This window comes from Oncorhynchus mykiss, chromosome 18 (assembly GCF_057628025.1).
Source record: "Oncorhynchus mykiss isolate SJ-2025 chromosome 18, ASM5762802v1, whole genome shotgun sequence".
NCBI classification, from domain to species: Eukaryota; Metazoa; Chordata; class Actinopteri; order Salmoniformes; family Salmonidae; genus Oncorhynchus; species Oncorhynchus mykiss.
Window position 1 is genome coordinate 43,095,742 of NC_143039.1, and position 22,793 is coordinate 43,118,534.

Here is a 22,793-nt window from a genome sequence, read left to right on the forward strand (position 1 = left end):
GAGAGTGGTACTCAGTAATGTTTGCAGTGGATTTTCCACAAACATAACACTTTGTATTCAGGACAAACAGTGAATTGCTTTGCCACATTTTTTGCAGTATTACTTTAGTGCCTTGATGCAAACAGGATGCATGTTTTGGAATATTTTTATTCTATACAGTCTTCCTTTTCACTCTGTCAATTAGGTTTGTATTGTGGAGTAACTACAATATTGTTGATCCATCCTCCAGTAAATTTATCCCTCAGTCAAGCTGTCAATTTCAAACACAGATTCAACCACAAGTGTAATTAGTAACTTCACCATCCTCAAAGGGATATTCAGTGTCTGCTTTAGGTACCTTTCTTTGAGAGGCATTTGAAAACCTTGCAGGTTGAATCTGTGTTTGAAATTGACAGCTTGACTAAGGGATAAATATATGTGTGAGGTACAGAGATTAGGTAGTCACTAAAAAATCATGTTAAACACTATTGCACACAGTGAGTCCATGAAACTTAAGCACATATTTTTCTCCCAAACGTATTTTGTCTTGCCATAACAAAGGGGTTTGAATACTTATTGACTAAAGGCAATTTAGCTTTTCATAAAATGTGGGAAAATTCAAGGGGTGTGAACACTTTCTGAAGGCACTGTATGTGGGAATGTACACACCTTGGTGGCTATTCCTTTTACTTTCTCATTTGTTATTTTCAAAACTGTTCAGCCCCATTTAGAGTGAGAATTACAAACGGAGGTCTTAATACTGAAACTTTGACGAGGTAGTTTGTCTTACAAATCAGACAGCCGTAGTCAGCCACTATATTGGAGCATACATGTATGCTTGATCTGATTATAGAGAAAGTAGATGGGTAAAGTTGCACCATTAATTTTCTTACAATATTACAATTTAAAATGCAACTATGTCAATTTGGCTTGTTACACCTCCCCCTCGGTAACCCTAGAAACAACCAATACAAGAAGTGTACTTCAATTATCTACTTCTATCAGAGTTTTAATGACATTGGAATTAATACAGGGGGTTATAAATTTTAATAAAAATGAACTCAATTGAAAGTGTGGTGTTTTTCATTGTTCCTGTCTTTGAAGGCTTGTGTACATGACAGGTTGTGTGCTTTTGTGATACTTTTACACATTGTTGTCTGCACTCAGGTGTTTAGGCCTACATTCTTACATTCAAATTAAGCAGATTCTCTTATCCAGAGCGATGTAAAGTTAGTGACTGCTTAGGTCATTACTCTAACTGAAAGGTAAAGCTTCCATAGATATTGACGGACGTGTGTCAGCACAAAGCACACATCCACAACATTGCTGCGTTTGTTAGTGGTTGAAAATTGTTGCAAGTTAAGTCCACTCATTTCGTAATGGTGCAGAGTAAAATGTGCAGTTTTATAATGCCATTCTACACATTTTGTCATGTTTTAAAGCAAATTGTCTGCAATTCTACACTTCTTTTTATAGCACATCTTATTATTTTTTATTATTATTATTAATTTTGCAGTTTTAAAGCAAATTTTCTGCAATTCTATACATTTTGCTATCATGTGCTGTCTGACCCTTCACCCCCACCAGAAGGGCCCCAACCTCTGGAGGTCAGTGATCCCAGAGCATGTGGTAATCCGGCCCTGCGGAAAAAGTGGTGTAGGAGCTATTCCATTCGTTTTTCTGAATTTGACCCAAGACCCTCGTGCTGTCACTGACCTTCACAGGCAGCACTTTTTAATTTTACATCCCTGAACTGCAACCAACCTTAATGACTCCCCTCGTCCACCAATCAGCAGCCTCCAAACAGTGATGACCCCACCTTCAGCCCTTGAGAACCTTGCTGTCTTTTCCAAATCAGAAAAAGAGTCCATTTTGCAATCTATCAGCAAGTGTTGGTTGGGTAAGGCAGATATTGCATTTGTCCAATCTTATTGCAGTTCTTTTGTGACTGAAACGTCTAATAACCAGTTGGCTACAAATGGAGGTGTGGTCGAAATAACGACCATGCCTTCGAATTATCACGCTTGAGTTTTCTTTTACCTCAGTGGTGCCATGCTGGTTGTTTACGCTGAGATTGACATGTATTTCTGCCACACGTTGTTCAGAAGTGGGCTCATTTGCCCAATCCAAGTGCCACCTCAAGTAAGTAGGCGGGTCTTAGCTATGACGCATGGCAGTTTGAGGTATTCTTACGTTACTGCCGGGTGTTGCATCGTCCTCTGGAAATCACAACGTGAGTAGCAATTTCAGCGAGGTTTCATTGAAAATAGGCAGCCTAAAGATTGTACTTTTTGCGTTGCTGAGGATCTTGTGAATTAGGCTTTTAATTATTTCCCGAGAAGGTGTTTCATCCGTGTCTTCTATAAGAACATCAGGATATAGTAGGTGTGGAGAGCCTATGCAGCTAGCTAGCTAACGTTTCATTGCCGTCGTTTTACAACACCTCCTACACCATTCGTTAGCTAACTACTAGTTACAGCAGACCAGCTAACTAGCTAACGGGTTGGCCATCTAGATACATGTTAGCCGATTGAATTATTTAACTTGCTAGTTGTCAGTAATAGCCAGAAATAATCCCAATTAATTCAGCACCATCTTTTCTACCTCCACCTCTCTCATCCTATCATCTCCTCTCACAGAATGGGCAGTGTTTTGGCAGCCAGCTCCCCCAACCCGCCATTGGCTCCTGCTGGTGGTAGTCCTGGCGGCCCAGGGATGACGGTACCCCCAGGCTTCTCAATGCCCCCAGTATCACCTGTACTGCCTTCAGGCAATGCGGCACCCGGTCAGCAGGTGGAGGCAGAAGGCCCTCTGTCCAACCCTGGCACGTTTGAGGAGTGCCACCGCAAGTGCAAAGGTAAACAGATTAGTCCATGAAATATGTAGAGAAAGTCCTCCGCCATGTAGATGAGATCTGTGAATTGAATAGTGCAAATATAGGTGAATAGGCCAACGGCCACTGACGTTTATTTTATAAATAAATACAAAATGTCCTGCTCCTTCCCTGACTTTTCCTAAATGTTTGTATTTGACTCTGCTCATTTGTCAGAATTTTGAAATCACAAACAGAGAAGTATTTTGAGCCTTTTTACCAGTTTTTCTTTTTGTTTCTCACCTATTCCCAGCTTAACCTGCCAAAACAATGTACTGTAGGATGTTGGTACCCAGCCAGGCACTAATCTAATGTCTCTCTATGCTCACTGAATGAATGATGAATGGGTGATAATTGTGCACCTTACTTCACAATTGAATTTAAATTGGGCCTAACTGAATGATAAGGAGGTTGATTTAATTTAGAAAGACTATATATATATATATATATATATATATATATATATATATATATATATATATATATATTAATTATACGCATTTATCAGCAGCAAATAATTTCACAGCGTACGGGACTGTTTGTTACAATAAATGTGATTAGTAATAGTTACAGTAAGGGAAACAAACCCATGCCATGTGTTGCAGTAGGCCTTTAGAATAATGCAGAACATATCCTTCACTCTATCCAATTTTATGAGCGGGAAACAATGCCAGTGAGCCTGCACAGCTGGCCCATCAACTTTACCAAAACTAATTTCACACATAATAAGAGTTAGCCTATAGACAAGATTCAATTGACAATAACCTGATGAGTGACAATATTAGGCCTATCATTTGTCAAATTGTACATGAGGAGATGGGAGCATCTTGTAATTTACAGATGCAATGAAAGGAGTATCACTTTATCAAATCCTCCTTCAGTCACATGCAGATAAAACATTTTGATTACTATATTGTATCGGAGAGCATATTCTGCAGTTTCAGTTACACTTACCTTTATCAGATAACCCCTAATTCAAGAGGCGCAGCTGTATTTTCAAATGTGACTTTTTCTAGGAATATCAGTGCTGCATTCAGCACATGATCACTCATGCTACAGCATTGCTCTGGCTGCTAAGCAAAAACTAGTTACATAATAAACGTAACATTTTAAATATGCTATTCTGTCGTCAATGGATGAATGGGCGATAGAAGCTGATAATAGTGCATGTGACTTAAAGTAACTGAATGATGAGGGTGACTGAATTTAGAACAATAGTGTAATTTTGATGAATAGTTCTAGGTGTTGTTGGGGGTCTAATTGTTTTATAATGAAAGGCTGGAAATTATATATAATAATTATATATAATATATATAATTTCCCCTCAGAGTCAAATCAGACACCGAGTACAAAATACAATGTGTGTAGTTCACAATGGCAAGCTGATGCAAATGAATGGACTCACTGACATTTAGATGAGTTGGAGTCGAGCTTAAAATCGATGTTGCTGATTTTTAAGAGTCTTTATCTAATTCTGATGTTGACTTCAAGCCTCCAATGCCCGGGCCTCGCTGCAGAAAAACCAGAACAGAGCCAGCTAAGGCTGTGATCCCAACTGCCACGGTGAGACCAGTCTGGGACGGATGGCAGGGTTTGGGGTAGAGACGAGTTGATGTGACATGCAGATGTTGCAGCACATCAGATTGTACTGTTGCTCATGCGCACATAAAAGAAAACAGGTGGAACATGTCTATGGATGAACTCTTTTCCGAGAGACCGTGATACAGCCCGTAATCGAACCAGGTTCTGTAGTGACGCCTCTAGCGCTGAGGTGCAGTGCCTTGGACCACTGCGCCACTCGGGAGCAATATTCATATGTAAAGGCACACGCATAAGGGCACAATACAGTGTATGATACGATCAACAAATTAGTTTTTATATCTTGGCATTAATATATTTCCACAAATGTATTTATACAATTCATCCATTACAATTATTCATGCACTGGTGCATTTTTATTATAAGGTAAACAAAAATAGGCTATAGGTGTTGTTGTTTTTTTTTAGGACTTGTTGGAATTATACAAAACATCCTTGACGATCTAAACTTTAAAATTTATGTATGTGTATTTCTATATGCAATGAATCCTTTATCAAGTGTTGGTGCATATGTTTGCTGCACTGTACCAGTTGATATGCATCCGATGCATATGCTAAAGGTGATGGCTGGCAACATTCTTTCGCAGGTACTTATAGGCTGAAAGGCCAGGCAGTTCTAGTGTTAAAGGATTGGTTCACTTTTCTAGAACCATATCATTATTGTTGACATAAATGGCATGTGATAGAAGGGTCCAGGCACTTTTATTATCATTTGTTTTGTATCTCTTTTACTTGGTTTTGAGAAACTTAACGCACCCACAATAGACTTACTCGTTCTGCAGTGTGTGGGCTCTGGAAAAACACGAATGAAGGCTCCCAAAACATCCAAACACATCATTTTAGAAAGGGCAAAGCTGTCAGTATAGTGCTGCAGGTCTTTAGATGCTGTACACATGAGATTGTGTAATTCCAAACGTTATCGGCAACATTATTAAATATTTGTGACGGTTTCCCTTAGCAGCAGTGCTCCCTTTCCGTGTAGCCCTCGCAGCACAGCTGGTAAGGGAAACCGCTCGAGTCACACAATATGGAACATAATGTTGCGGGTAAAGTTTTGGAATTGCACAGTTTCATGTGTACAACATCTAAAGACCTGCATCACTATTGGGTGTTTTTTGTTTTTCCAGAGCCCCCGTAATGCAGAATGAGGAAGTGAGGTTAGTTTCTCAACCAAGTGAAATCGCAAAAACAGGTGTCTGGACCCTTCTATAACACACAATATAGTGAACCACTCCTTTTGAATGGTTCTGTGTCTTCATGTCGTAGGCCTACACGTAATCTCAATCAGTTCCCATTTCTATCTGTCTTTCCAGAGGTGTTCCCCATGCAGATGGAGGGTGTAAGACTAATCGTTAACAAGGGCCTGAGTAATCACTTCCAGGTCAGTAAAGGTCACTACATCTCTATTTTCTACTGGTAAAATTATGTTGTGAATGGCCTTTGATCCTGAGCCTCATTTCATCATTCCATCTAGAGATAGATCTCCCCTGGCAAATAATTTCATTAAGTTTACGGACTTTGAGTATAAAACCAAAGATGGTTTAGTTTGAAGATGTGTAGAAACTGCTTATCCAATAAAGTCCCCCATCACGCTTGTAGGGAATGTCATGGCGACGTTGGCTAGCTATGTTCATGCTCAGAAACACGCAGTCAGGTCTAACGGTTGTCTCGCGCCAAACTGCGCATGTGCAGGCAGTCAAAAATCAAAGGCATAAAGTTGTTTTTGACAAATACACTGCTCAAAAAAATAAAGGGAACACTAAAATAGCACATCCTAGATCTGAATGAATTAAATATTCTTATTTAATACTTATTTCTTTACATAGTTGAATGTGCTGACAACAAAATCACACACAAATTATCAATGGAAATCAAATTTATCAACCCATGGAGGTCTGGATTTGGAGTCACACTCAAAATTAAAGTGGAAAACCACACTACAGGCTGATCCAACTTTGATGTAATGTCCTTAAAACAAGTCAAAATGAGGCTCAGTAGTGTGTGTGGCCTCCACGTGCCTGTATGACCTCCCTACAACGCCTGGGCATGCTCCTGATGAGGTGGCGGATGGTCACCTGAGGGATCTCCTCCCAGACCTGGACTAAAGCATCCGCCAACTCCTGGACAGTCTGTGGTGCAACGTGGCGTTGGTGGATGGAGCGAGACATGATGTCCCAGATGTGCTCAGTTGGATTCATGTCTGGGGAACGGGCGGGCCAGTCCATAGCATCAATGCCTTCCTCTTGCAGGAACTGCTAACACTCCAGCCACATGAGGTCTAGCATTGTCTTGCATTAGGAGGAACCCAGGGGCCAACCGCACCAGCATATGGTCTCCCAAGGGGTCTGAGGATCTCATCTAGGTACCTAATGGCAGTCAGGCTACCTCTGGCGAGCACATGGAGGGATGTGCGGCCCCCCCAAAGAAATGCCACCCCACACTTTGACTGACCCACCGCCAAACCGGTCATGCTGGAGGATAATGCAGGCAGCAGAACGTTCTCCACGGCGTCTCCAGACTGTCACGTCTGTCACGTGCTCAGTGTGAACCTGCTTTCATCTGTGAAGAGCACAGGGCGCCAGTGGCGAATTTGCCAATCTTGGTGTTCTCTGGCAAATGAAAAACGTCCTGCACGGTGTTGGGCTGTAAGCACAACCCACACCTGTGGACGTCGGGCCCTCATACCACCCTCATGGAGTCTGTTTCTGACCGTTTGAGCAGACACATGCTCATTTGTGGCCTGCTTGAGGTCATTTTGCAGGGCTCTGGCAGTGTTCCTCCTTGCACAAAGGCGGCGGTAGCGGTCATGCTGCTGGGTTGTTGCCCTCCTACGGCCTCCTCCTCGTCTTCTGATGTACTAGCCTGTCTCCTAGTAGCGCCTCCATGCTCCTGACACTACGCTGACAGACGCAGCAAACCTTTTTGCCACAGCTCGCATTGATGTGCCATGAGCTGCACTACCTGAGCCACTTGTGTGGGTTGTAGTCTCATGCTACCACTAGAGTGAAGGCACCGCCAGCATTAAAAAGTGACCAAAACATCAGCCAGGAAGACTAGGAACTGAGAAGTGGTCTGTAGTCACCACCTGCAGAACCACTCCTTTATTGGGGTTGTCTTGCTAATTGCCTATGATTTCCACCTGCTGTCTATTCCATTTGCACAACAGCATGTGAAATGTATTGTCAATCAGTGTTGCTTCCTAAGTGGACAGTTTGATTTCACAGAAGTGTGATTGACTTGGAGTTACATTGTGTCATTTAAGTGTTCCCTTTATTTTTTTGAGCAGTGTATAAATGTCAGTTTGTCACTTTCATGAGGTTGGAGTAATAACATGTTCAGCTTCTTAAGACATTGGTTCGAATTTAGGTTTTGAGAAAATTAACTAAGGAAGAATTTCTCTTCGCTCATTGACTTCTCAAAGCCCGGTCTGGTCTGCTTCGGAAGCGTTCCCTGAAATCTTACGATGTTAAGCCTCTGGGTTTAGAAACTTTGATAATACTGTGTTAGGATTAGTTCTGGTCTTGCGCTCGTAACCAAATAAGGCAACAAACAAGCTTGTGGGAAGCTTTTGTCTTTTCATTTTACACGACACACAGATGTATGCTTGAGGAGCATTGCTGACAGAAACATGAAATGTTGTCCTCCCTCTGATTGACCCCATCAGGTGAATCACACAGTAATGCTCAGCACCCTAGGCGATTCCAGTTACAGGTTCGGTGCCACCTATGTGGGAACTAAGCAGATGGGTCCAGCAGAGGTGAGTCTGAGCCAATTAGCTAATACCCCAACCTGAAGATTTGTTTGATACATTAGCCCTGTACACACTACATCTATATAAAGTTGTAACCCTTCATTTGAGTGCTTAAAGGGGTGCTTTGGGATTTTGACAATGAGGCCTTTCATCTACTTCTCCAGAGTCGGAAGAACTGGTGGGTACCATGTCGCTGTGTCCAGAATGTAGTTTCGTGAGCCGATGCTAACTAGTGTTAGCGCAATGACTGGAGTCTACCACAAAAATGGTGTCCGTGAGTTCATCTGACTCTGGGGAAGTAGATAAAGAGCCTCATTGCCAAAATCCCGAAGTATATATTTTTTTATACAGTCAAGTTCACGCACTACCAGTCATGAATGAGAATGACAACTATATTACAGTTATTGTTGCTGGTATTTGTGAAATTAGCTTATTCTGGAAAGGTTTTACCTGTACTTTGTAACTATTGTTTACTGCCTCCAGTCCTTCCCAGTCATGGTGGGAGACATGGACAACAGCGGCAGCCTCAATGCCCAGGTCATTCATCAGATCTCCAACAGAGTCCGGTCCAAACTAGCCTTCCAGGTACAGATATTTGGATTTCTATGGTAGTTTTTGTTTAGTCTGCCATTTACCTTGGCAGTTGAAATTAAGTGATAATCAGCAATACTTTGAAGTAGAGCTTCAACGCCTGGACCTTACATTTGGGAGGCTTGGTGACCGTGTATAGCCCACTTGAGTTACTACATCAGACTGATTGATGAGATGTTTATCAATGTGTGTCCTGCCATCAGACGCAGCAGCAAAAGTTTGTGAACTGGCAAGGAGATTGTGAGGTCCGAGGAGAGGACTTTACTGCTGCTGTTACCCTGGGCAACCCGGATGTCCTTGTAGGCTCTGGTAAGCTTTGTGAATGGAGGTATTTTGTAATACTGAAAGTTACAGTTGGTGGTACATATCTTAAGCTGATCATTTTCTCTTACTACTTCATCTGTCAGGTATTATTGTAGCACACTACATCCAGTCCATAACCCCATCCCTGGCTTTGGGAGGGGAGCTGGTTTACCATCGCAGGCCAGGAGAGGAAGGCACGGTCATGTCTCTAGCTGGCAGATACACAGGTGAGGCATTGGCCACAATCGCACTGAAGTATGGGAACAACCCAGTCTCTGCGCCACCCTTAGATTTCAGAAGTGTATTCTAAACCATGTAAGGGAGTTTGTACACTTAATACTATAAATCAGCAAGAAACTATAAAATAGTTAACTTATAATTCTGAAGGCAATTAAGTTAAAATGACAAGGCAATGTATGCTTGGAGACGGTAGATATCTTTACAAACAAAGAACTTTAGAAATAGCCAGGATAAAACAAATGTACAGGATGAATGAATAGTGGAGATATTGTATAGACAAATAAAAGTATATGGGAGTTTGTCTAACCTTTTTTATAGCATGTGATTCAAAGGACAAAAACACAAAACACTTAAAATATAAAGTAACCGATTTAAAGCCTACAGATGACACGCTCACATCAAATCAGGGAGAAGAAGGTGAGGTTGAGCTGGAAAACTCTTACACATCTGTCTGGGACAGTCTTCAGAGAACTCTCCATGCCAGCAGAGTCCAAAAATAAGAATTTCAGTAGGACACAGAATTCCACAAGGTCCCCGCCATGGGACGCTGTTGGATTGTTTTGTGGTTCGTAAAACCGAACAGTGAGAGGTGAGACCTCCTGTCAGGAGTGCTGTGATTGGCTTAGGTGATGGAATAGTTCCTGGGATTGGGTCAGCCCCCATTCATCACCTGCATTGTTCTGTGACTATTCAGACCCCTTGACTTTTTCTACATTTTGTTACGTTACAGCCTTATTCTAAAGTAGATTACATTGTTTTTTTGTTTTATCTTCATCGATGACAAAACAAAACAAAAAAAATTGAAATGTTTGCAAATGTATTCAAAAATAAAAAATCCTATTTCATTTACTCAATACTCTGAAGCACCTTTGGCAGTGATTACAGCCTTGAGTCTTCTTGGGTATGACGCTACAAGCTTGGCACACCTCTATTTGGGGAGTTTCTCCCATTATCTGCAGATCCTCTCAAGCTCTGTCAGGTTGGATGGGGAGCGTTGCTTCACAGCTATTTTCAGGCCTCTCCAAAGATTTTAGATCAAGTTCAAGTCCGGGCTCTGCCTGGGCCACTCAAGGACATTCAGATACTTGTCCCTAAGCCACTCCTGCATTGTCTTGGCTGTGTGCTTAGGGTCGTTGTCCTGTTGGAAGGTGAACCTTTGCCCCAGTCTGAGGTCCTGAGCGCTCTGGAGCAGGTTTTCATCAAGGATCTCTCTCTGTACTTTGCTCTGTTCATCTTTGCCTCAATCCTGACTAGTTTCCCAGTCCCTGCTGCTGAAAAACATTCCACAGCATGATGCTGCCACCACCATGCTTCACCGTAGGGATGGTGCCAGGTTTCCTCCAGACGTAACGCTTGGCATTCAGGCCAAAGACTTCAATCTTGGTTTCATCAGACCTGAGAATCTTGTTTCTCATGGTCTGAGTCCTTTAGGTGCTTTTTGGAAAACTTGAAGCGGGCTATCTTTACTGAGGAGTGGCTTCCATCTGGACACTCTACCATAAGGGCCTGATTGGTGGAGTGCTGCAGAGATGGTTGTCCTTCTGGAAGATTCTCCCATCTCGACAGAGATGAGCTCTGTCAGTGACCATCAGGTTCTTGGTAACTCACTGACCAAGGCCCTTCTCCCCCGTTTGCTTAGTTTGGCCAGGCAGCCAGTTCTAGGAAGAGTCTTGGTGATTCCAAACTTCCATTTAAGAAAGATGGAGGCCACTGTGTTCTTGGGGACCTTCAAAGCTGCAGACATTTTTTGGTGTCCTTCCCCCAGATCTTAGCCTCAACTCAATCCTCTACGGACAATTCCTTCAATCTCATGGCTTGGTTTTTGCTCTGACATGCACTGTCAGCTGTGGGACCTTTTTATATAGACAGGTGTGTGCTGTTCTTTTCAGTCCGTTTAAGCTGTTTGCTTGAGGAAATAAGAGTTTGAGGCACTTTTGCGAGCAGTGTAATGTTGTCCAATGGACAAGTTCCTTGGCTGAGTCATGGTCACTCTTCGTCAGAAACCTGTTGTGTCCATGTCTCTGGCAGAAGTCTGGGTGCCCTTTTGGTTCAAACCTGCCGCCCTTTTTGCTGACAGAAGCGTTGATGCAGACTAGAGGGGGGCCACTCACAGCAAGCACCCAGCAGGAGTTGTCCTTCTCTTTTTGCTCATCTTCCTTTGTTCTCTGGCCACTGAATGGGTCCTTGTGTGTTCTTATTGTAGTTGACATCTGGCAGGGATGTGTTAATTTGACACTCTACAAACATGTATTTTTGATGATGCAGCGATAGTCCACTAACTGATATTTTTCCATAGTGGATAGGATAGATGTGTGTGTTACACTATGCCATTTTAAGATGGGTTTTTCTTGCTATTTCAGGCAGTAACTTCATTGCCACATTGACATTAGGGGGAGCAGGGGCACATGCCTCCTACTACCACAAAGCCAACGACACGGTATTGCTCAATTCCATTGGTTTCCTTCTGTGTCTGTTACTAATCAACACATTGGTAAAAAGTGTCTTCAGCTCTCTCACTGTTATTCTTATCCCACAGTTGCAGTTGGGTGTTGAGTTTGAGGCTAGCACCCGAATGCAGGAGACCAGTGTATCATTTGGCTACCAGCTAGATGTGCCTAAAGCCAATTTGCTCTTCAAAGGTATGGCTTCTGCTTGTATGGACACTGATTTTAAAGTATATGTATATTCCTGTATATTAGCCTTTTGTTACATTGTTTGCTGCTTTTGTATTTTCATATACAGTTCCTTCAAAGTATTCACACCCCTTTACTTATTTGACATTTTGTTACAGCCTGAATTCAGAATGGATTAAATGTCTTATTTCTCACTACCCCATAATGACAAAGTGAAAACACGTTTTTAGAAATTGACAAAGTTCTTAAATTAAATATCTGATTTACATAAATATTCAGACCCCTTTGTAAGAAGAACCATTGGCTGTGATTACAGCTTTGAGTTGTCTTGGGTATGTCTGTATGAGCTTTGCACATCTGGATTTGGTGATTCTTCTCCCATTTCTTCCTGGCAGATTCTCTAGAGCTCTGTTAAGTTAGATGCGGAGTGGCAGTGAACAGCAATCTTCAAGTCTTCCCACAGATTTTCAATAGGATTCATGTCTGGACTTTGGCTGGGCCATTCAAGGACTTTCACATTTTTGTTCTGAAGCCATTCCAGCATTGCTTTGGCTGTATGTTTGGGGTCGTTGTCCTGTTGGAATGTAAATCTTTGCCCCAGTCGAATGTTGTTTGAACTCTGAAGCAGGTTCTCATCAATGATTTGCCTGTATTTGGCTCTGTTCATTGTTCCCGCTATCCTTACAAGTCTCCCTGCCCCTGAAAAGCATCCCCACAGCCTGATGATACTGCCACCACCATGGTGTTAGACGGGTGATGAGCTGTGCCTGGGTTTCTCCAGACATGGAGCTTTGCATTCAGGCCAAATAGTTAAATGTTTGTCTCATCAGACCACAGAATATTTTGCCTTATCTTCTGTTTTTCATGTGCCTTTTCACAAACTTCAGTTGTGCTGTAATGTGCCTTTTTCTCAGGACCATCAGTCTCCAATAAAGCCCAGATTGATGAAGTGCTGTCGAGACTGTTGTCCTTCTGGCATATTCTCCCATCTCCGCTAAGGAACTCTGTAGCTATGTCAGTGGGCTTTGGGTTCTTGGTCACCTTCCTGACCAAGGTCCTTCTTGCCCGGTGGCTCAGTTTGGTTGCACGGTCAGCTCTAGGCAGAGTCTGGATAGTTTCATATTTTTTCCAATTTCCCAATGATGGAGGCCACTGTGCTCTTGGAAACTTTCAATACTCTAAATGTATACCCTTCCCAATATGTATATGCCTGATCACAATTCTATCTTGGAGATCTAGGGACAGTTTCTTGGACTTCATGCTATAGTTTCTGCTCTGACATGCACTGTCAACTGTGAGACCTTATATAGACAGGTGTGTTTCTTTCTAAATCATGTCCAAACAATTGAATTGGCCACAGGTGGACCCCAATCTAGTGGCATCTTGGGGATGATCAAAGGAAATTGAATGCACCGAAATTGAATGCTCAATTTGGAGCGTCATAGCAAAGGGGTGTTAATACTTATGTCATTTTGATTTCTGGATTTCATTTTCAATAAATGTGCAAAATGTATATATTTCAGCCATTTTTAAATAACAGAACAAAATGTGGAATAAGTCTCGGGTTATGAATATGTTCTGAAAGCACTGTTATCCAATTTTCTGTTTTTCTCCCCAATACTCCAGGCTCCATAGATAGTAATTGGGTGGTGGGGGCCACACTAGAGAAGAAGCTACTTCCTCTGCCTCTTTCTTTGGTCCTGGGGTCCTTCCTCAACCACAAGAAGAACAAGTTCCAATGTGGTTTTGGCATCACCATCGGTTAGACTTACCAGAGTGGAGGAAAGCCTATAGGCAATCTTCACAGAAAGGACAGACCAAGCCTGGACTCAACACTGAGTCTCACATCACTTCAATTTGTCCCCATCTGACTACTAAGAAGTTCATTGTTGTTGGTTCCAAAGGTTAATTTTTCCTAAATAATGTGTTAAAATATACACTATATATACAGAAGTATGTGGACACCCCTTGAAATTAGTGGATTCGGTTATTTCAGCCATACCCGTTGCTGACAGGTGTATAAAATCGAGCACACAGCCATGCAATCTCCATAGACAAACATTGGCAGTAGAATGGCCTTACTGAAGAGCCCAGTAACTTTTTCAATGTGGCACTGCCATAAGATACTACATTTACAACAAGGTCAGTTTGTCACCTTTCTGTCCTGCTAGAGCTGTTATTGTAAAGTGGAAACGTCTAGGAGCAACAATGGCTCAGCCATGAAGTGGTAAACCACACAAGCTCACAGAACAGAACTGCCGAGTGCTGAAGCGCGTATAAATTGTCTGTCCTCGATCGCAACACACTCTAAGCAAAGTCAGCACAATAACTGTTTGTCGGGAGCTTCATGAATCCCATTGAACACCTTTGGGATGAATTGGAATGCCGACTGCGAGCCAGGCCTAATTGCCCAACCTCACCTAATGCTATTGTGGCTGAATGCTGTGGGGACTTGCTTCCAATGTTCCAACATCTAGTGGAAAGCCTTCCCAGAACTGTGGAGGCTGTTATAGCGCCAAGGGGGGACCAACTCCATATCAATGCCCATGATTTTGGAATGAGATGTTCAATGAGCAGGTGTCCACATACTTTTGACCATGTAGTGTATATAATCATTGAAAGGTTAAACAAAGATATGTAAATAAGGTGCATCTTTAGGACTAAAATAATCAATCGAATTATCAAAATTGGGGTTAAAATGAATGGGTCAGAGATTGAGGACAATGTGTTGATGAGATTGGACAATGGCCATATACTTCAGAGACTAACATATTGAGACCAACATAGCAGACAGCAGTAAAAGAGGACTCAGTAAAACACTTGCTGTTAGGAAACTATCAAATTATAGTACTTTTGTTTTTAGGTCTGTGCCGGTACAGTTTTGTTTTGGTCGGTTTGTTTTTATTTATTTTGTGTTGTATGGTCTATCTGCTTCTTTTCACTTGTTTGTTTTTTAGGTTGGGGACGCAGAGGGCAGGAAAATCTTTTTCATAATCGTATAGATTACCTGTATATATCTATTGGGAAAAGGATAAATGCCATTTCTTACAAAATACCGAGAGAATTGGTTTTGTTTCTTATTGCTTCAAATTCTCTGCTCATAGTTGACAGAGCCTGAATTGTTTCAAAAAGATGAGAATAAGCTGAATGCTGCTCATGAGTTTAATTTATTTAAATCACACATGATAATACTGACAAATATGCTGATATGTAGGAAAGTTTGCTTGAAGAAATTGAGACCCTTTTCAAGAGGGCAACAGTAGATGTGATTATTCTATTGATGATAGAATCCTGCACATCTTCTGTAATATAGTCCTGAGTCACATGTAGATATTGGTCAGGAGATGGTGAGTCCGATAACTGATCATGTGAAACAATAGTGGTACATACATTTACACTGAACAAAAATATAGGCGCAACATGGAAAGTGTTGGTCCCATATTTCATGAGCTGATATAAAAGATCCCTGAAATGTTCCATACGCACAAAAAAACGTATTTCTCTCAATTTGTGCACAAATTTGTTTACATCCCTGTTGGTGAGCATTTCTTCTTTACCAAAATAATCCATCCACCTGACAGTTGTGGTATATCAAGAAGCTGGTTAAACAACATGATCATTACACAGGCTCACCTTGTGCTGGGGACACTAAAAGGCCACTCTAAAATGTGCAGTTTTGTCACAACATAATGCCACAGATGTCTCAAGTTTTGAGTAGGCATGCTGACAGCAGGAATGTCCACTAGAGCATTTCCTGTTAATATCACTACCATAAGCTGCCTCAATGTCGTTTTAGAGAATTTTGCTGTACGTCCAACCGCCTTCACAACTGCAGACCACATGTGGTTGAGCGGTTTGCTGATGTCAATATTGTGAGCAGAGTGCCCTGGGATGGCGGTGGGGCAGGCATAAGCTACGGACAACGAACATAATTGCATTTTATCGCTGGCAATTTGAATGCACAGAGATACCGTGATGAGATCCTGAGGCCCATTGTCGGGCCATTCATCTTCCGCCAACACCATGTTTCAGCGTGATTATGCATGGCCCCATGTCTCAAGGATCTGTACACATTTCCCGGAAGCTGAAAATGTCCCAGTTCTTCCATGGCCTGCATACCCACCAGACATATCACCCATTGAGCATGTTTGGGATGCTCTGGATCAAGGTGTACGACAGCGTGTTACAGTTCCCGCCAATATCCAGCAAATTCGCAAAGCGATTAAAAAGAAGTGGGACTTCATTCCACGGGCAAATGGTCACATCAGATACTGACTGGATTTCTGACCCACGCCCCTACTTTTTTATTTAAGGTATCTGTGACTAACAGATTCATATGTGTTCCCAGTCATGTGAAATCTATAGATTACAGCCTCGTGAATTTATTTCAATTGACTGATTTCCTTATATGAACTTTAACTCAATAAAATCTTAAATTGTTGTGTTCATTTCTTTTGTTCACGGTTATAAATTTGATATAACATATGATACTATTTTTAAGTTGACTGTTATTGCATTAGGCTTCGTATTTAACTTGAAACAGAGACGTGTGTTTGTTTATTATGTATGAGACAAACAATACTCTGTCAGTATACTGTACATATTGCCCCTTTTGGACTTTGATGGAAAATTATTAATCAGGACGCAGTTCTAGTAGAACAAGTAAAATTGATTACTGGCACTTCTTAATGGCAGTTGGGTCGTCAAGTCCTTTCCATATGGGGCTAGATTCTACTGGAGCTCCTGTGTTCTCTGAGTCAGCTCAGTCTTCGAGCTCTGGGTCAGGGAAATCATGACATTCTGGAACTCCTCCAGGTTCTGGCCACTTCTGTTCAGCTAGGGGCCCAGCTCGGCCTGCAGCTGCTACATACTCTTCTCCAGGCTTCCCTTCAGCTCCTCACTCTTTGGGAGAAGTGTGGCCTTTAGCCAGTGCTCAGTTCCTTCTCCAGGCTTCCCTTCAGCTCCTCACTCTTCAGGAGAAGAGTGGCCTTTTAGCCAGTGCTCAGTTCCTTCTCCAGGCTTCCCTTCAGCTCCTCACTCTTCAGGAGAAGAGTGGCCTTTAGCCAGTGCTCAGTTTCTTCTCCAGGCTTCCCTTCAGCTCCTCACTCTTCAGGAGAAGAGTGGCCTTCAACCAGTGCTCAGTTCCTTCTCCAGGCTTCCCTTCAGCTCCTCACTCTTCAGGAGAAGAGTGGCCTTCAGCCAGTGCTCAGTTCCTTCTCCAGGCTTCCCTTCAGCTCCTCACTCTTCAGGAGAAGAGTGGCCTTCAGCCAGTGCTCAGTTCCTTCTCCAGGTGAGCCTTCAGTTGTTTGGCCTTCCCAGCAGGTCCTGAGTCAGAGGAGTCACCTGGCCACAGTGTACTGGTTCACAGCATAGGCACTCTGAGACCGAGAGAAAGGTCAGTATAGAGGCCAAGTCACAAGGTTAACAAACAAGTAGATTGTTACTCAACAGTTATCAAACTCCAATATATTGTGTTATTTTCTACATATTGAGACTAACTTGACTGTGTGGCACCACTGTCTGATCCACTTAGACTGGTCCTGCCACAGAACATAAGTTTTGCACCCTGTAGGAGAGACCGAAGATTATAAAATGTTCAGTCTAGACTTGAGGGTATTTTAGATTATACATTTACTCCTTTCATTGATATTACCTAACTGTTACATTTTAGTATTATCAATTTGCTTCCTTTTAAAAATACAAACACAAACACTAGTCACATGTTGAAGAATGAAAACATATTTTTCACTCACCAGTGAAAACAGCAAGCGCGAGCAGCACTAGGACCTTCATGACTGGCTGTTAATGGAGAAAAAGACAATTGGTGAAGAAAACATCCAACTCTGTTTCTCATCCCAGATATTGTAGCCAGTGTGATAAAAAAAGATACCTGGAAGCAGCTAGTGTCTTCCCAGCTAACAGTTCGAGGGAGAGAACGTTTGTGTAATGTTCCCCTAATGTTGAGTGTCCAGTTAATTAGAGGAACATTCTATGTAACAAAAACCTTATGAGAACCTTTTGTGTTAGTTAGAACATTAGGGCATGCCCTTAATGTCAAGCAGAACATACAATATTCTCAGAATATACAACAATGTTCTAGACGCTTTTTATGGGACGTTCGAAAGAACATTCATGTGTCCAGTTTTTTTTTTTAGGAGAATATTCCATCACTGTTCCACCAAACATACACAGAACATGATTGTGTTCTCAGAACATAAGATATTAATGTTCTAGACATGTTGGGGAACGTTGCGAGAACATTTGTGTCCAAAGAAAAATTTATTACACATCACTCCTTGTTACTGTTGCCTAGCCAATCAAGGCCCTGATTGGTGAACCACTGACCCATTCATAACGCTTTGTCTTTTGGCAAGGTTAGGGATACTCACACATTCAGTGCTTTTACCTTATTTATTTGACATACAGTGAGGGGGGGAAAGTATTTGATCCCCTGCTGATTTTGTACGTTTGCCGACTGACAAAGAAATGATCAGTCTATAATTTTAATGGTAGGTTTATTTGAACAGTGAGACAGAATACAACAAAATCCAGAAAAACGCATGTCAAAAATGTTCTAAATTGATTTGCATTTTAATGAGGGAAATAAGTATTTGACCCCCTCTCAATCAGAAAGATTTGTCTCCCAGGTGTCTTTTATACTGGTAACGAGCTGAGATCAAGAAAAGCACATATACTGTACATGCCCGTCTGAAGTTTGCCAATGAACATCTGAATGTTTCAGAGGACAACTGGGTGAAAGTGTTGTGATCAGATGACACCAAAATGGAGCTCTTAGCCATCAACTCAACTTGCCGTGTTTGGAGGAAGAATGCTGCCTTTGACCCCAAGAACACCATCCCCACCGTCAAACATGGAGGTGGAAACATTATGCTTTGGGGGTGTTTTTCTGCTAAGGGGACACCGCATCAAAGGGAAGATGGACGGGGCCATGTACCGTCAAATCTGGGGGTGAGAACCTCCTTCCCTCAGCCAGGGCATTGAAAATGGGTCGTGGATGGGTATTCCAGCATGACAATGACCCAAAACACAGGGCCAAGGCAACAAAGGAGTGGCTCAAGTAGAAGTGGCCTAGCCAGTCTCCAGACCTTAATCCCATAGAAAATCTGTGGAGGGAGCTGAAGGTTTGAGTTGCAAACGTCAGCCTCGAGACCTTAATGACTTGGAGAAGATCTGCAAAGAGGAGTGGGACAAAATCCCTCCTGAGATATGTGCAAACCTGGTGGCCGACTACAAGAAGCGTCTGACCTCTGATTGCCAACAAGGGTTTTGCCACCAAGTACTAAGTCATGTTTTGCAGAGGGGTCAAATACGTATTTCCCTCATTAAAATGCAAATCAATTTATAACATTTTCGACATGAGTTTTTTTGTTGTTATTCTGTCTCTCACTGTTCAAATAAACCTACCATTCAAATTATAGACTGATCATTTCTTTGTCAGTGGGCAAACGTACAAAATCAGCAGGGGATCAAATACTTTTTTCCCCTCACTGTACATGATAACATTGTTCAAGTTAATTTATACAGTAATTGTTATTCAACATGTCCTCACAACCTCTTGGTTCACAGTACTCTGGTATTCCTGCTAAGCCCCCATGTCAGTGTCTGGTAGCAATCGAACTATTCTCATCATTGCTTTTATTTACTAATTTTCTATAGGCTAGGCCTACTATATTTATTTCTCTACTTTTCTAATATGAAGCACATTGCTCATACAGTTGAAGTCGGAAGTTTACACACACCTTAGCCAAATACATTTAAACTCAGTTTTTCACAATTCCTGACATTTAATCCTAGTAAAAATTCCCTGTCTTAGGTCAGTTAGGATCAGAATGTGAAATGTCAGAATAATAGTTGAGTGATTTATTTCAGCTTTTATTTCTTCATCACATTCCCAATGGGTCAGAAGTTTACATACACTCAATTAGTATTTGGTAGCGTTGCCTTCAAATTGTTTAACTTGGGCCGTTTCGGGGAGTCTTCCACAAGCTTCTCACAATAAGTTGGGTGAATTTTGGCCCATTCCTCCTGACAGAGCTGGTGTAACTGAGTCAGAGGAGAGGCACTCGAGGCGGCCTGCTGGTTAGACTTAGTAGGCGCACACACCACCCACCACTTCCGAGTATATTACTCACTAATGTTCAGTCTTTGGATAACAAAGTTGATGAGTTTAGAGCAAGGATTTCTTTCCAGAGAGACATCGGGGCCTGTAACATACTTTGTTTCACAGAAACAAGGCTCTCTTGGGATACTCTGTCAGAGTCAGTAAAGCCAGCAGGATTCTCAGTACATTGCACAGACAGGAATAAATATTTCCCCGGGAAGCAGAAGGGCGGAGGGGTGCGTTTAATGATTAACGATTCATGGTGTAATTCTAGGAACATACAGGAACTCAAGTCCCTTTGTTAACCTGACCTTGAATACCTCACAATCAAATGCCAACCACATTATCTCCCAAGAGAATTATCCTCCGTCATTGCCACGGCCATTTACATCCCCCCTCAAGCCGATACTACGACGGCCCTCAAAGAACTTCACTGGACTTTATGCAAACTGGAAACCACATATCCTGAGGCCACATTAATTGTAGCTGGGGATTTTAACAAAGCACATCTGAGGACTAGGCTGCCGAAGTTCTATCAACATATCGACTGTACTACTCGCACTGCTAAGACTCTCAACCATTGCTATTCAAACTTCCAGAATGCTTACAAGGCCCTCCCCTGCCCTCCTTTCGGCAAATCTGATCATGACTCCATCTTGCTCCTCCCGTCCTATAGGCAGAAACTCAAACAGGAACCCACGCTTCAGGATTGTTTTGATCATGTGGACTGGGATATGTTCTGGGTAGCTTGCGAAAGTAATGTAGATGAATACATGGATATGGTGACTGAATTTATAAAGGAAGTGTATAGGAGATGTCGTACCCACTGTGACTATTAAAACCTACCCTAACCAGAAACTGTGGATAGATGGTAGCATTCGCACGAAACTGAAAGTGTGAACCACAGCAAATAACCATGGCAAGGTGACTGGGAATATGGCAGAATATAAACAGTGTAGTTATTCACTCCGCAAGGCAATCAAACAAGCTAAACGTCAGTATAGAGATGAAGTGGAGTCACAATTCAACAGCTCGGTCATGAGACATATGTGGCAAGGACTACAGACAATCACGGACTACAAAAGAAAAACTAGCTAAACACATTCTTTGCACACTTTGAGGATAACACAGTGCCACCGACGCGGCCCGCTACCAGGGATTGTGGGCTCTACTTCTCCGTAGCTGACGTGAGTAAAACATTTATAACGTGTTAACCCTTGCAAGGCTGCCATCCCAGACGACCTCCCTAGCCGCATCATCAGAGCATGCACAGACCAGCTGGCTGGCTTGTTCACGGCATATTCAATCTCTCCCTATCCCAGTCTACTGTCCCCACATGCTTCAAAATGGCCACCATTGTTTCTGGACCCAAGAATGCACAGGTAACTGAACTTAATGACTATTGCCCTGTAGCACTCACCACTGTCATCATGAAGTGCTTTGAGAGACTAGTCAATGATCATATCACCTCTACCTTACCTGACACCCTAGACCCACTTCCATTTGCTTACCGCCCCAATAGATCCACAGACGATGGAAACACCATCACTCTGCACACTGCCCTATCCCATCTGGACATGAGGAATACCTATGTAAGAATGCTGTTTATTGACTACAGCATTCAACACTATAGTACCCTCCAAGCTCATCATTAAGCTCAAGGCCCTGGGTCTGAACCCTGTACTGTGCAACTGGTTCATGGACTTCCTGACGGAACAACTTCCTGACGGGACATGACTTAGTACTTGGTACTTGCCACCAAGTACTAAGTCATGTTTTGCAGAGGGGTCAAATACATATTTCCCTCATTAAAATGCAAATCAATTTATAACATTTTTGACATGCGTTTTTCTGGATCTTTTTTGTTGTTATTCTGTCTCTCACTGTTCAAAGAAACCTACAATTAAAATGATAGACTGATCATTTCTTTGTCAGTGGGCAAACGTACAAAATCAGCAGGGGATCAAATACTTTTTTCCCTCACTGTATGCGTTACTCATCTCATATGTACAGTCGTGGCCAAAAATATTGACACCCTTGCACTTTTTTCAAATAAGGCACCATTTCTTCCAGACTGTTGAAATTAATTCATATTTTGGTATCCACATATGTATGTCTTCGGTGTTTCGTTTTTTTTTTAATCGGAATAATTTACTATATTTTAGATAATTACACAAAGAAATCCAAAATGGCCCGGGTAAATATTATTGGCACCTTCTAGAAGTAGTTAGAAATAATTAGATTTCAAGCAGGTGATTCTCATTTACTTTGGAATTGTACTCACCTGTGGTGAGTTGAAGGTGCCTGCAGTATAAAAATCACGTATTCAAAAGAGAAAAGGACTCATTCTCCTGTTTTGTATCACTGTGTGTACCACAATGAGCATGGAGAAAAGAAAGAGCCAGAGAATTATCAGAGGACATCAGACACAAGATTATAGCCAAGCATGGACAATCTCAAGGCAACAAGTCCATCACCAGAGACCTTGATGTTCCTGTTTCCACCATATGTAATGTTATCAAGAAGTTAAAGGCCCATGCCACTGTAACCAACCTCACTGGACGTGGCCACAAGAGAAAACTTGATGGAAGACTGCAGCGAAGGATTGTTTGAATGGTGGATAAAGCACCTCGGTCAACTGCCACACAGATTCAAGCTGACCTTCAAACACAAGGTACGACAGTTTCAACTCGCACCATCTGTC

At 42.1% G+C, this 22,793-nt stretch overlaps 1 protein-coding gene across 4 annotated transcripts; it reads left to right on the forward strand.

The window, feature by feature from the left end:
- The first annotated feature begins 1,778 nt into the window (after positions 1-1,778).
- On the forward strand, positions 1,779-15,034 carry tomm40l (translocase of outer mitochondrial membrane 40 homolog, like). 4 transcript variants are annotated; one of them, XM_036952546.2, is made up of 10 exons: positions 1,779-1,879; positions 2,619-2,836; positions 5,763-5,830; positions 8,114-8,206; positions 8,684-8,785; positions 8,995-9,100; positions 9,199-9,321; positions 11,695-11,771; positions 11,871-11,973; positions 13,594-15,034. In XM_036952546.2, exons 2-10 carry the CDS (start codon positions 2,620-2,622, stop codon positions 13,731-13,733), a joined length of 1,029 nt encoding a protein of 342 aa, XP_036808441.1. In that variant the 5' UTR covers positions 1,779-1,879; position 2,619; the 3' UTR covers positions 13,734-15,034. The 4 variants fall into 4 exon arrangements, with proteins under 4 accessions (XP_036808441.1, XP_021427440.2, XP_036808440.1 ...); XM_021571765.3 differs by having other exon boundaries at positions 1,785-2,212; XM_036952545.2 differs by lacking the exon at positions 1,779-1,879 and adding an exon at positions 2,182-2,364.
- Positions 15,035-22,793: the final 7,759 nt, after the last annotated feature.

What these genes read in the sequence shown, in the direction of transcription:
- tomm40l (XM_036952546.2), top strand. Translation starts at nt 2,620, where the DNA reads ATGGGCAGTGTTTTGGCAGCCAGCTCCCCCAACCCGCCATTGGCTCCT. An exon ending in AGCAGATGGGTCCAGCAGAG is followed by an intron (nt 8,207 to 8,683) that starts GTGAGTCTGAGC and finishes TACTGCCTCCAG; the next exon opens with TCCTTCCCAGTCATGGTGGG. An exon ending in AGCCAATTTGCTCTTCAAAG is followed by an intron (nt 11,974 to 13,593) that starts GTATGGCTTCTG and finishes CCAATACTCCAG; the next exon opens with GCTCCATAGATAGTAATTGG.